Source organism: Pithys albifrons, chromosome Z (assembly GCF_047495875.1).
Source record: "Pithys albifrons albifrons isolate INPA30051 chromosome Z, PitAlb_v1, whole genome shotgun sequence".
NCBI lineage: Eukaryota > Metazoa > Chordata > Aves > Passeriformes > Thamnophilidae > Pithys > Pithys albifrons.
This window is the reverse complement of record NC_092497.1, coordinates 49,926,456-49,941,424: the sequence shown is the minus strand read 5'-3', so window position 1 is coordinate 49,941,424 and position 14,969 is coordinate 49,926,456. Positions and strand designations below refer to the sequence as shown.

The 14,969-nt window shown below is 39.6% G+C and overlaps 2 protein-coding genes across 4 annotated transcripts in view; one reads left to right on the top strand and one right to left on the bottom strand.

Annotated features, from left to right (window-relative positions):
* Positions 1-14,969, bottom strand: part of IDUA (alpha-L-iduronidase) — a 46,740-nt gene that overhangs the window by 27,134 nt on the left and 4,637 nt on the right. The window contains exons 2-3 of one of the 3 annotated variants that reach the window (XM_071579844.1): positions 3,250-3,318; positions 2,417-2,477 (exon numbers count right to left, since the gene is read on the bottom strand). The exons of the other annotated variants lie outside the window; for them this stretch is intronic. The gene's annotated coding sequence lies outside the window, so the exon portion shown is untranslated. The remainder of the gene's footprint in view (positions 1-2,416; positions 2,478-3,249; positions 3,319-14,969) is intronic. 3 annotated transcript variants of the gene reach the window in all.
* Positions 610-13,774, top strand: SLC26A1 (solute carrier family 26 member 1). The gene is given in 4 exon segments (XM_071579841.1): positions 610-888; positions 7,647-7,666; positions 7,668-8,301; positions 9,668-13,774. Coding segments are annotated over 4 exon segments (2,265 nt in total). The 5' UTR covers positions 610-798; the 3' UTR covers positions 11,189-13,774.

The window sequence follows — 14,969 nt, the reverse complement described above, 5'->3', positions numbered from 1 at the left end:
TTCCTTGGCTGAAGAAGGTACACATCTTCTTACCCCTTAGCTTGTAGGACAGCTGACTACAGCTCCTGAGTCATGGCCTTGTGCCCGACCTGTTAAACTACAGTGCTTAGTAACTATTAAACATTACACACAACCTTTGTTGAGAGGAGGAGATAGATGTTTGTATGTCATTTGGAGAGATCTGCACCTACCCAAAGAGCCGAGGTAACTGAGAGCGCACTTGGTCATTTATACACCTCACAAGAACGAACAGAAAGTCAGCCTCTGTTCTGCTGATCTGCCTACATTTTACAGTCTTCGGTTTACACAGAAGCAACAGATCTTGTGATCGGAACGCGTCAATATGAAGAAATGGAACTCTGACCTCCAGCAGTCCTATCCCATGCACTGAGCAGGAAAGTATTTATTCCAGGTTGCACAGTGCTCAAATCTCAGGCAAGACTGCTGTTCTCTTCATACACCTTGAAAATGTAAAATCAAAAGCCAGTGCTGCATGAGGATGCATAAACCAGACCAAATCTCACTGAGAAGTAGCTTCAAAGGTCAGAGATGTGCTAGCCTGAACTCAGCATAATTTCTGGATCAGCAGTAGTTAATTAATAATCTTATGCAGTATTTAAACTCAAATCCTCATCTAGTGCTACACATATACATAAGTTTACCAGTGACAAAACACTACCAAGCAGCAAGCTCAAGATTCCATAACTACTCATTTTTACCTTGAGGACTCATCATGGCTAGGCTTTGCAAATGAAGATTTGGGAACCTTAAGGACTATTTAGCTAATAATTATCCTTCATGCAAATAAAGCAATGCCTGACTGAAGACTTTCATTCATTCCAATGTGCAAAAACAAAGCTGATACATTCCTGTCAAAAAGCCATCCAGGTAAGAGACCTGCCTCCCTTCCCACACTTCGGAATTCAGGTTTATTTGTTCTTTGCCTGTTTTCAAAGGTGCTAAACTGCCTCTTTTCACTTATTTTGGACACTGGTTTTGTTTTTTTGAGTTTTGTCACTGCATTGTTGTTCATAAATATTGATTATAAGGTAGACACTGGGCAGAAGTTTGTAAAATATGCAGTCAGCTGAAAATGGCATGGCAGATATCTTTCCTGCAACCCTGGTCTAAGGGTGCAAGACCAGCCATTTCTCTAGTTTTTATTTCTACTTAAGAAAATGGCACATATGAGGCTTATTTGTTTCTTGAAATGTTACATTCCTATTAAAGCTGAACATTTTCTTAGTGATTAAGTATGAAACAGGGTTTCCAAAATATTGTCCTTATTACTTGTAGTAAACCCCACATGTCAGGAAAGGTAACAGGAATAACCATGGAATGGTATATCAATTTGGTTTTCCCTGCAACAGCTTAATATGGCTAAACAATGTCCAGCAAAACCAGAGGGTACAAAACAGAGCTCGGCGTTAAACTTCGTGAATGACAACCAAGTTTGTCTTGAAAGTTTTCTTTTAAAAAACAGACTTTATCTTTGGGACAGCCACCTTTCCAAAAGCAAGAAGTCTGACTTTTAGAAATGTTTTTTGACTCTACAGAGCCATTTTAGTGGCCATGTCCTAGGACTCTCCAGAAGAATAATGCTGTCTTGCCCACCAGTGAATGCCAATATTTTGACCAGCGTGTTCTGGAATCCTTGAACAAAATGAGTCTCTGGAAAACCAATAAAACTACTTGATCATTTATTTGCAAGGAATGATCATTCCTAAAGATAACCTAATGGGCCAGCCTTAACAACAGGTGCTGGCTGAGTGCATGAGTTCCACTGTAGCCTGTTCATCAGCTCTGGGATTACTACATGTCAGTGGCTGCTGTCTTACTCACTGGTTTACTGAACTGCCAATCCTTGGTAAAGTAAGAATTGAATCACAGCAGCTGGTGGATGCAAGCATTTAAAAAAAAGCCTAACTTGCCTGGAAAATCCTAGATCAACTTATAGCTGGAAATAAAAGTTGTGAGTTGGAGATTGAATTAGAAATATACAAATCTAAAAGACTGTTTGACTCTCAGAACAAATCTCTCCTTAGTACAGCAGTTTTAATTTGCAGAGGAGTTGTTCTGACTTTCTTAACCCAAAGAGACCACTAAGCTCTAACGTTTTACCCTCTTTCACTTTTGGATTAGCCTAACACTGAAACTCAATGGGAAAATGCTTTGAAGCAAAAATATTTTCCTCAGATATAGCAAAAAAACTAACTGAGCCCATCAAGTTTCACATGATTTTCCTAAAAACCACTGCCATGTTCTGTGCCTATAGTCTGAAAGCTTGCTAGGTCAGTGTTCATTAAATGGTTTCGGTTGCTGGCATGTTGCTTAGGTCTCCTTCCAAGTACATCTTATGGCCAAAGCTACAAATACAATAGCTACTGCAAGACAGAGAAACATACATGTCACTTACTCTGTTTTAGCACTTGATCCCTTCAAAAACTTAAAGGTTATGTTGACATTTCTAAGGAACCCTGCAGAACAAAAGCAGATTAATAAATCAAAGTAGTAGCTGCTACAGCAGCATTGTACGATATTATAAGCAACTCAGGAGACTTTATTTCAGACTAGTCAGGTCCCACAAACTGAATGTCCTGCCCACATCTGTTCAAATATCTCCAAAGCACCAACTGTTGGCTCAGGTTTTTATGTGACCAAAAAGGGTCAGAGTGCACCGGGGCAGAGTTTCCAGGTACCTTCCTCTGAAAAAATCTGGTTTGCAGCCATAACACAGCTCTGTACATTGGATCTATAAACCATTAATGAGGCTAACCAGGGATTTTCCTCAAAATTGTGTCACTGCTCAAAACCAGAAAAGTAAGTTAGTAACAGCCATTAGAGACCAAGAAAGGTTTCTTACAGCCAGAAAATATTTCTGATAAGAGACATGAGTGACATGAACAGTTTAACTCAACACTTAACAAGTGTTTTCACACAAGTGCTTAACTAAACTGATGTCTCTTATGTTCTTCTATGATGTATGCAACACAAATACAATTAAACTTCAGCTTATAAATACAAAATCTGCTCTAACCACCACATTAGTTTGTAGCTGATTTTTCATAGTTCAAACTGCAAGCATCACTTGGCTCAGAGTCTTTAAAGGGATCTATCCTAACTTACACTTGAAGTCACCATTACAGCAAGAATGAGCAGTTCTAGTATAGAGTTGTGATACTGTCTGACTTCCGTCCCAAACACATCATTTAAAGAGATCTCCTTGGCATGAAAAGGCAGGAGACTCACCCTGGCTCAGTTTACTCCCTCTTGGGCTTTCAAGAGATTCAGCTTCAGATTTTCTGGTGTACAAAGAGGCTGGGGAGACAAGAGGATGCAAATGAATCAAGTTTTTTCAGGTTATGCTGCTTGACAAAGAACAACTTCTCCAGTCAGAAGGGTTATGTATGTACCAGCAGCAACTGCTTGCCAAGGAACCTGGAAAGAGACAACTCACAGAACGCATCATGATGAATGTTTCTTCCCCTGCAGAGAGATTTTGTCAGGTCACTGGCAAGATGAAAAGACAGGCAGAAAAGTGTGACTAAGGACAGTCGGAATGCTGGCAGGCTTTTTGGGCTTGAATGGTTCTTTGCCCTGTTTCTCTTTTTCACAAGATAAATGGAGCCACTGCATTCAACCTGAAAGAATGAGTGGTTCAATGGTTCTGCTCAATTGTTTTTGCTCATATGGTCAAGGAAAACTTGAAAAAAAAGATTCCAAACATCAAAATACAATGAAAAATAACCAATACTACTTTTCATTGTAATTACATGGATGTCACACATGTGCACACAAGTAAACTTTCACTTGCTTTGAACAGTTTGAGGATGTTCCAATACCAAAGGCAAATGCAATGAACTGACATGTTCTATGCTATATGCTGCTTCATCTGCACATCCCTGCTAAGAACAGCTCTTTCAGCAAGCAATGGGAAGATTCCACTTGAATAAAATGCAAACATTATGTTCTGTGAAGCTTTGGAGGGAGACAGGGACACCAAAATCGAGTTTGTCCTTTTCTTATGAACCACTTAGTATGGCCTAAGCTGAAAATGGGTCAGTTTGGTGGATCCGTAAAGGAATCCATTTACTGACACCCTTAAGCCTATGGCCCAAGTATCATTGCTTTGGAAGGATGGTGTTGGACCTCATTGCTAAAATCAGAAGTGCACAGGAGCAGACAGATCTCCTCTACACCATCCTTTCTTTGGAGATGGCAAGACTACTGGAAGCTCCCAGCTCTGCTAGGCTGCACAAATGTACAGGGGATAGCACAGAGCTCAGGAATCCCATTTCCTTTAAGTGACACAACTAAGTTATTACTGAGCTGCAGGCATCACACCCTGACAATTCTTCAGTTACACAGCTGAAACATGGCCTGCTGATAACAATGTCACTTCCATTACTCCGTGTGACTTTACTATGTTGCAAAAGCAACAAGGAAACTTTAAATATTAACAGTTTCTGGAAGCCAATCTGGGTTTAGAGCTGAGTGTTTTACAACTACCATGTTTACCTGACATGGAAACTAAAAGTATGTAGAGCAGAATAAACAGTCCTTTACAGGAAGGAACCCCTTATTTTGAGGAGAAAAAAAGAATTGAGGAAATGACCTCCTGTCAGCCTGAACACAGGAGATACATGCTTTATTGCACTAAGTTTTGTTTTACAGGCTTTTTTGGTTGGATTTTTTTTGCCAAAAGCCACTGTTCTGATTATCCAGTAAGGCAGTATAGCTAAGATATATTACCAAATTACCATTCATACACAAGATCTAATAGGTTTCCACAGAAATCACATTCCAATAGTCTTATGATTAAAAATTGCTATCATCTCTGCACAAATAATACATGTGTGAATTTTCATGGTGTTTTTTTGTACATACCAAACTATTTCCAGGTAAATTGTATCAGTTAAGAGAGGGAGGCAGACAGCAACTGTGCAATCAAATATATGAGCCTAGTGTACAGAAGCTGATGCAATCTTTTTTATGTAGCCTATAAAAAGCACTCATTGGATATTGAACTGCCCATTAGCTTTTAAGTATGTAGAGCAAGAAAGGGCACAGTACTTGTTCCTTGGCTCACTGACTTGGCTGTAACAAGTGAATGGAATTTAAATAAGGACTTGCTGTCCTCATGCACAAGCCTCTCTCATTCTCCAAACTAATTTAGGTAAGACAGGAAGCACTGGGGGTTTGTAGCTTAAAAATGAGTGTCTTTATTACACTTGTTAGCATTCTGTATTTGGTAAACTTCATTCATATGCTCTTAATTCTTCTCTTGTTCTTGTAACTTCTTTTCTCTCACATTTGCATTCTATCAACCAACCTATTTCCTGTCCAAGCAGGACAAGATAGGCTAGGATATGTCCTAGCATAACCATGCAGTACATTTGAGTCTGAAGTAAACTTGGTATTGATAAAAAATAATTTTTATCTTTCTAAATAATTATATTAACTTATAATTAGTGTTTCCTCGTGGTGGAAATAAACCTTACTTACAAATATAAAGAAATTTATACAATGGGAGCTAAAAATTATTTTATGTACTTGGGATGGATGGAGATCTACTGATTTTTTAACATATAGTTAAACTACTGTTCAACTTGGACACTCAGTCCACCCATCTCCTACAAGAATCTCTTTTCTGCCTTTTACCAAATAATAAATTACCTGTCTATAACCCCTAAACACGCTGCTTCAAATTGTGACTAAACTTTGTGTAGCCTTAGAAATCACATTGTATCATTTACAATACCTGGGAGCTTGTTTAAGACTTCTGCACTAGTTACAGATACTACTCTTCTTATTACTTTCAATTTTCTGTCAAAAAGTAATTATTAGATCTTGAAAAAAAATTCTAAGCGGGATAGACAAAAGACTTTTTAAAAAGCCACTCTGTTTGGACTAGTCCAGATTGAAAGCTTACAGGCTGTCAATAACCTGTTCTTGGCTTAGCAATTATGATTCCAGTTGGACTCATAAACCATTTGCTTTTTCTCAGTTTGTAATTCTACACTTTAACTGAGTGTTACCAAACATTAACAAATCAAAATACTCAACAGGAACAAAAATATTTGAAATTTACACAGAGAATAATGATGATTTCTGTCACTAGAGTCTAAACTTATTAAAATCATAACTTAGTGTTAAAATCATTAAAATATACCAACAGAGTACTGTGCCAAGTGTGCAAGTGTACTTCAAGTTTTAGGAAACTGATGAGTACAGCTTCTGTCTCTGGACATGAAAAGAGAAAATGAACAGCTTTTCCTTGTAAGTGAAGACAAGATTTGACATTACCGCAATGTCACTCCTGACACCAAAAAGCTCTGTTGCAGAGATCCTGGCTGTTTATGACACTAGAAGAGGTTGGGCTTGGAGCAGATGTTCTTTCCTAAAGGTTTTGCATACTGTTGTACTAGCCTACATTCAGCTAGGTCAGTATGACTCACTCCTTACCTCCCACTACTCACATATGGACATCCATTACTGGAAGTCTCTTATTTCTTTCCATTGAAAACCAGAAGACAGGATTTGCCACTTGGCTTAGTCTGTTTGAAATTTTCCATCCGTCTGCTCCTATTTATACTTTTTTAGCTGTGTAAGTTAGGGCACTTGCAGGTTTTTGCCTCTCAGTCATATCCCCATCTAGCTCCAAAACTATTTATGAATGCACTAAGCTAATTTCAACTTAATTTGACAATGGAGTAAAAATACAGAGGTTGACTTTGGAGAAAAGAGTTGTGTCCATTGAGGCAAGAGACACCAAAAGCACCCCCATTCAGGGAATGCAAATATTCCTAGTCATTTTGTATTAGGAAACTAACATGCAGGCAATAGAAAATATTGCCATGTTTGTTCTGCCTTACACAGAATTGTTTGTTACATCTTATTTCTGGAGAGAAAAACTAGGGTAACTATAGCATCAAACCAGAAAATACTAACACGTAGCACTCCTCTGATACGGCAACAGATTCCATTATGGTGCATGGTCCATACGTGGCCAAAGTGGTATTTGTGAGGAAATGCTTAGTAACAGAAGCTGCACATCAAAGCAATCTACAAGTCAATACATTGGTGTTAAGTAGCAACTACAAAGAGTCCATCAGTGGCCTGTGTACAAATTTTTGCATATCACTAAACTGATGCTCTTCAGAAAACTCTGCTTTATAGGTTCTACTAGAAACATTTTTCTCCTGTGCACTGATGACAGCTGCAGTGACAGATACCACATGTGAATTACAAATCAATGACTATGAGATGCACTCACTATTAGAAAGACCTACCTCACTAGCACATGTTTATTTCACACTGTCAACTGCTGTCCCTGCTCAGAGAGACCTCTATGATGGAGATGATGGAACTTTTTGCTGAACAAGGAAATTACTAACTTAACCCCATTATTCCTTAGTAAGACAAACTGGATTAAATTGAATGTACTCTTTAATGTCTGCAAGAAAGAGCTCCATCTGCAGATTTATTTCTTAGTGTTACATATCACTACAGCCCTATGAATGTTCTTGTTGAGACGATGCCTTCTTAAAAGCAAAATCAGGTGACAAACCTCTAGCATTAAAGCATCTATGTTACAAAAAACCTTCATGAATTACACTCTAACAGATGTTCTCTTCACATTGCAGGAACACATAAATGAAGTAACCTGGGACAATGGAAAGACAACTTGAGGCTGAGGCTACTAAAATGGAAAACAGCACCTCTTCCTACTTTCTCATGGAAAGAAAGACACATGCCAAGATTAATAGGAAAGAAGCCATGCTAGCTAAGCTGAGAAAGAGCTGCTCCTGCACCCCACAGAAGCTGAAGAACTTAGTTATGGATTTCTTTCCTGTTTTACGATGGCTTCCTAAGTATCAGTGCAAAGAGTACATTTGGGGGGATGTTATGTCTGGCTTAGTGATTGGGATCATTTTGGTGCCTCAAGCAATTGCATACTCACTGCTGGCAGGTCTGAAGCCCATTTATAGTCTTTACACATCATTCTTTGCCAACATCATCTATTTCTTAATGGGCACATCACGTCATGTGTCAGTTGGCATATTCAGCTTGATAAGCTTAATGGTAGGACAAGTTGTGGACCGAGAACTTCTCCTGGCTGGGTTTGATTTGAATGATGATGCCCCACCAGCCTCAGGTGATGGCTCTCTGCAGAATGACAGTCTGTCCAACACAACTGCCTTCAACCTAACAATGGTGGGGATAAATGCTGAGTGTGGGAAAGAATGCTACGCTATTGGCATTGCTACAGCCTTGACATTTGTGGCTGGAGTGTATCAGGTAAGTGGTTGCTGCCATCCAGAGGCAAGGTATGAAGTTCCTAAAGCTTCTTTCCATGACCTAAGCTTTGGCTTGACGCTCTTTCAGTGAGAGATACAGCATCAGTTCACTTGAATGTACCCTGCACTTTCTCCTCCAGGAAGTCTAACTGTAGATAACTCAGAGAAAGTATGAGAGGCAGTTTTTCTTAGCTACCAGCAAGCACAGATAGAACAAGAGTCTTCTGCAACACCATTACCATTGTTTTGATACTCTACTGCTTCTTGGCCTTGTTGCATTTATGGGACCATGACTCCCACTAGAGATCCCACCACAAGGTAACTGTGCACTTCAAAAATGAAGAAATAATTCTGTTTCCCTAGATACTTTAATGAAGGTGCAGACCTACTCATTCCACAGGTTCAGAATGTGCAGCTCAGTGTTTGCGAGGGGGTGCTATGTTCTACCCAAGTGCTGTCCAAAGATAATTCTAAAGCAGAAAGGACAACAGGAAAAAGAGATTGACTAGCCTACTTTTCAGACAGTGGCTGTGCTGGATTCTGAGACTTGACAACATGCTGCCCAGCACAAAGGTATCAAGAGAACACTGAAGGATGACTCAGGAACATACTTAACCTATTAAGTGTGTGTGTGTACACACACACAAACACACACACACACACATACATATATACAAATTAAGAAAGAACCAGCTATCTTTGTGCTTATTAAGAAGTTTCAGATTACACTTATGAACAAAAAAATGACCTTGTGAAGCACTATTTTCAAAGCCATCTAAGGAAGGAAAAGCAACTAGTTAAGGACAATACCCTGAGATATGGGAAAGTCTGTGTGCAATTCTGTCACTTCTGACCTTGGGCATGTCACAAAGGCTACCTGTGCTTCACCTTCCCTTCTGTTCACCAGGCTAAAATTAAAAGCTGTTTAACACAACACCTAAAGTAGGGATCTTATTTGTTGTCATTCAAGTTCTGTTTACAGCACGAAGGCTGTACCTTCTAACTTTATTTACTTTAAAACAGAAAAAAGGAAAATTGGCTTTGATGTAATAGACACATTTTGGATTCAGTGCTCTTTCACATGGGAAATAAAATTCAGACAAGTCACTTCAGTGGAGTCACTTCATATCAATGTTTGAATGACTGTCTCAAACTCCTCATTCACCTCTTGGGTTTGTAATGTCCTACAACAGTAAAAGGAATCACACGTTTTAAGAGCAGACTGGAAACAACAAAGATTAATTCCCGTTTTAAGAATGAAATAGCCAAATGCTGTCAGCCTCCAGCTAGTTCTCTCCTATCTGTACTTAATTATTTGCAGCAACAGTTACGGCTCTTGTGTTTTTTCTTTTTCTGTGTTTCCTCAGGTTCTAATGGGGATCTTTCGCCTGGGTTTCGTATCTATGTACCTATCTGAGTCGGTACTAGACGGCTTTGCAACTGGTGCTTCCTTAACTATTTTAACAGCTCAAGTGAAATATTTGATCGGAATAAAAATTCCACGTAGCCAAGGGCATGGGATGCTTGTTATTACCTGGATTAACATTTTCCGGAACATTTCTCAGGCTAACCTTTGTGATGTCATCACAAGTGCCATTTGTATTGTGGTTCTGGTCACTGCTAAGGAACTGGGAGATCGGTATAAGCATAAACTGAAATTTCCTCTTCCCACAGAACTGGTAGTTATTGTTGTGGCAACACTGGTGTCACACTATGGAAAGTTAAATGAAGTGTATGCATCCAGTGTGTCTGGAGCTATTCCAACAGGATTTATTCCTCCAAAGGTACCACAGTTCAACTTAATGCTCCGAGTCGCTGTAGATGCTTTGCCTCTTGCCATAGTCAGTTTTGTCTTCACTGTATCCCTTTCTGAAATGTTTGCAAAGAAATATGCTTATACCATCCGAGCCAATCAGGAGATGTTTGCTGTGGGGTTCTGCAACATCATTCCTTCTTTCTTCCACTCTTTTGCAACCAGTGCAGCTCTGGCAAAAACACTCGTCAAAACATCTACAGGCTGTCAGACTCAAGTCTCTGGAGTAATTAGTGCAATGGTGGTTTTGCTGGTGCTGCTCTTCCTGGCACCTCTCTTCTACTCACTGCAGAAGTGTGTGCTGGCTTGTATCATTATTGTCAGCCTTCGAGGAGCCCTGAGGAAGTTCAAAGATGTGCCAGCACGGTACCATGTGAATAAAATGGACACACTTGTTTGGGTTGTTACCATGTCTGCCTCTGCCTTGGTCAGTACAGAAATAGGGCTGTTGGCTGGCATTGTTTTCTCCATGTTATGCATTGTTGTTCGGACACAGCGGCCACGGACAACCCTCCTTGGTCAGATCCAAGACACAGGCTTTTATGAGGATGACTTAGAATATGAAAATCTCTCTACTGTTCCAAAGGTCAAAATATTTCGCTTTGAGGCCCCACTTTACTATGCAAATAGAAACTACTTCCTTAAGTCTCTGTACAGACTGACCAACTTAGATCCTAACCTAGAAGCTGCTGCAAGGAAGAAACATGAGAAGAAGGAAAAGCAGCATCTGAAAAAGGAAAATCACAGAACTGTGAATGGACTGGGCATCAGAGAAACCACCTTGCATCTAGTTCCTAAGCAAATTGATTTCCAAGTCCTTGTTCTAGATTGCTCTTGCATTTCATTTTTGGACACCACTGGAGTTAATACTCTAAAGGAAATCCTGAAAGACTACAAGAACTTAAACATTTCTGTTCTCTTGGCTTGCTGCAATCCCTCAGTGATAGACTCTCTGAAAAGAGGAGGTTACTTTGGAAGAGATTTTGGAAGTACGCAGGAAATGCTGTTCTACAGTATACATAATGCTGTGTTGTTTGCAAAAGAGCAAAAGCTTCCAGCAGATAGCCCAGTTTAACCCTATGTCCTCCTTGATGATTCACCACAAAAGCAACAGATGAAGAAGGGCAGTTTGCAATAAGTAAATGATCAGACACATCTAAAATGGCTGCTTACAAGCCATAAAACCTCAGAACTGTAATGCAGCACATCACCTTCTTCCTACAATTGCCTGCCTGGGTTCAAAGAAAAACAGGAGTGAACAGGGTAGGGTGGGAAGGTAAACTGTGAGTTGCCTACAAGGGGATTGATAGGTCAGTCAGAACTGCCTGGCTGATCTTCTTTGATGCAATGCTAATGAAGTATTACAATTAACCTATCTGGGCCAAGTAAAGGGAGCAATGCTTTATAACTTGTGTATCCTCATACGATGGGAAAATTCTACCATTGTTTGTACATACTACAGATGTTGTGGATTTTTGTTTGGTTTTGGTTTTTTTTCTCCTCCCACATTAATCTTTTATTTGAGATCAACTAGACTGTTTTCCAGGCTAGTTACTTTCTATAATAATTTACATTAGCTGCTGTTCATTCTGCTTTATGTCATATGATACTCCCAGCATCAGTTGTTGCTATATATGCATGTTCTTTTTTTCACAAATAAGCAGTCTTGGATTTTGGTTGTAACACAGTTAGTACTCAGTGTTCTGTCCAATGGCATTGGCAGAAAATCCTCCATCCAAGTTTATAGTTACCTGGATAAAAGGTAGGACAGCAGCTCTATCTCTCTCATTAACCATGGCTGGTTGGTACAGCACCAAGCATGGAAGGAAATTGTATTAGAGCTGTGCCTCCTACAATTGGCAGAGTCTAGAAAGAGATTCCACATAGAAGTTCTAGAAACAGAGCTTCCACATATGCAGAAGCCCTTTCTTTGTTGTGTCACTGGAAAAAAAAAGTGAGGTCAACACATCATGTGAATTGCTTGTTTCAAATTTTTAGGTCTCTGAAAGAAAACAACACTCAAACAGAGGCTCTCCCGGCACCCCAGAGCCTGTCTGACTCTCAACAACATGTATTTTGTTAAAGGAAAAGCAGTGTATTACCAAAAGATAAAAAGTATACTGCCAAAAAAAACATCTTCAGACAGACTGAGAATAGCACAGTATTAGGTGATTCAATTCTGACATTTTCATGAACTCATTACAAAAGAATTCTTGCCTATCAGCTGCACAGTGTTAATACTGTCAGAGCAGTAAAACCTGTCAGAAACGTCATGAAATTAAAGGATTGATTACTGGCAGCATTTTCCTGCCATAAATCAATTCACTTACATTATTATTTAAATTGCTGACTTGGTATGACTGGCTTTTCTGTTCTAAAAGGGAATTAGCAGACCCAAGTTAAAAATACTGCTTTGTGTCTGTTTTGGTTTGTAACCATTCTTTGATCAGGGAATACCTCTTCTAAGGTCCTGCTTGGGCCAAGCATGAGGAGTTACTACCAGGCAGTATCAATATAAACACTCTTAGGCTGCTGTGCCAAACCAAGTTGTTGTTGGAAGTCAAATAAAACATTCTAGCAATGTAAACATTTTGTAGCTTTATGGATCAAGCTACCAAGCAAGACCATAAAGAAAAAAAATGCAAAAAGCCCCTTAATTCTATATTAATCTCATTTTAAAGAGAAAAAGAAAAGAGATTCAAATGGAAGGAGTATCCTTGCAAGAGTCTCTGGAGAAAAATGAAGGGTGGTTGAGAAATTAAGAGTCAGAAGTCTCTGTCACCCTATTTATTGTATGAATGGTACCAAAGGATACCCAAGCAGTGAAATTTGGCTACGTATAAGAGAGGGCAAGCTTCAGAACTTTTACTACCAAGAAAGAAACTATTGATCAGAAGAAATCATAAGAACAATTTTCTGGTTTGGTTTTACTGCCAGAGCAGGCTCACAATCAAACTGTTAGATAATATCAAACATAGCAGGAAAACAGCTTCAATGCTACAGTGTAGGGATGCTGGCAGACTGTGAATTATTTCTAAGGAGTATGTAAAAGAACTAAAGAGCAAACCTTTTTCTGGCACATTTATATTTGCTATACTGTGTTACACCAAGGTTAAGGATATGAAGATTGAAAATTAACAAAAACTGCTGATTCTCTTCTCTCCTAATCTACCAGAGAATAGGTATGGTGACTCGGAGAGGAGATGGGGATGGTCCTGTAATTTCAACTATGTTACTACTAATGCTGTTCAAGTAAAGATTGTTATATGCCTTTTAGGAAATGTTAAATGCTTCATGTAGAATGATTGTATTTTTGTTCACTGGGATACCTCGTGATTTATCGTATATCGAACAGATTTTAGTACTGCTACATAAGAATGGGAAAGGGTTCTTAACTTGTGGACTGTGTGTGTCCCTTGGAGCTGGGCAAAGAGTTGGGAATCTTCAGCTCAAACTGTCCTGCTCACTAGTGCAGCATGGCCAGACTGTGTGGTTTAGGTGTCAAAATAGCTCTGTTTATTGGTACTGGTAACTAACAACCAGGGAACTGTCCAGTCCGTGAAAAACACATTGGGTTCTCCAATAATCATCAATATTTCTGTGTCACAAGACCAAGAGACAAATGTGTACTTTTGGTTGTCAAATAAAACTAGCAGTTCTTTGAAAACAGTTTGCCTTGTGGTATCCTTTCACAGGCGGTGAAATAACAGGCCAACTCAGAAAAATGAAAAAGATAAAGAGGTGGACTTGCTGTACTAGAAAGTGGATAAAAAAATGATAAATGACATAATGAGAAAGACAGTTACAGAAGTGAGAAGGGGAAGGTGACAGTCTTTTATTTGAGCACATCTGCTTCTTGGGAGGAACATTTATGGCACCTTTTTGATGACAGCACAACAGCGAGGAAAAGCAAAGCCTCTATCTGTTACGATTGCACAGGGGTGGTATCTCCTCTGTTTTCTCTAAGTGCTCCTCTTCAGTCAAGTGCCCAGCTTCCCATTCCAAGAAGTCTTCTCTACTCACGAACCCAACGACAACACAATTCTGCTGTTGGAGGGTTTTGACTCTAAACCTCTTTACATCCTTCTGGAAGCCACTGCACATGTGCAAAATTCAGCATCAGGACTGAACTTCTCCTTCCTGGAGTTGCATTCCTGCCTCTGCTGCTCTTTTCAACCCCAATGTTTGTTTGCAGGCTCCACGCTTTCTCCCTTTCTAAATCACTACTGACACTCAGAACACTGGTTGCCCTTCCACAACTTAAATGCCTCCTTGTCTTTGACAAATGCACATTCTTTTCAAAATGAGACGTTTAACCTGGGTTCTAAACAGTAGCAAAGTTTCTACTGTCTACATGTCAAAGCTGGGCTAAATATTGAGGATGTTGGGTTAGAATCTTACCCATGAGGCATTACAGATTTTGGGGGGACTTTCTGATTGACTGCTAAGTTTCCATGCTCCTAGAATTTTGATTGTGTCAAGGACTGTACCTCACTCAGTGCCTCACTCTCTACAAAGGCTGAGCAGAATCCATGACAGATGTATTCCTTTTCCTCAGTCTTTTGGAAAGCCCAATTCAACATGCGGCACAGCTAAGACAGGCTGCCAGGAGGAACTGTGGGCTCGGAGTGTAGATGTAGTAAAGCACATCTCTGAGTGCACAAAGTAGTGTGGGTACTTTCTTTTCAAAGGCACTCAGTGATTTTTCCTAAATCAGTAACAGAAACCTGGAAGACCCAAATCATCTATCAAGTGAAACTTCTGAGATCTGAGACAGGGACCCCAGCAGTGGTGAGCAGAGATAGTTGCCCGTGCCACTGGATCACTGCCAGAGTACAAATCCCACAGTTCTGTAA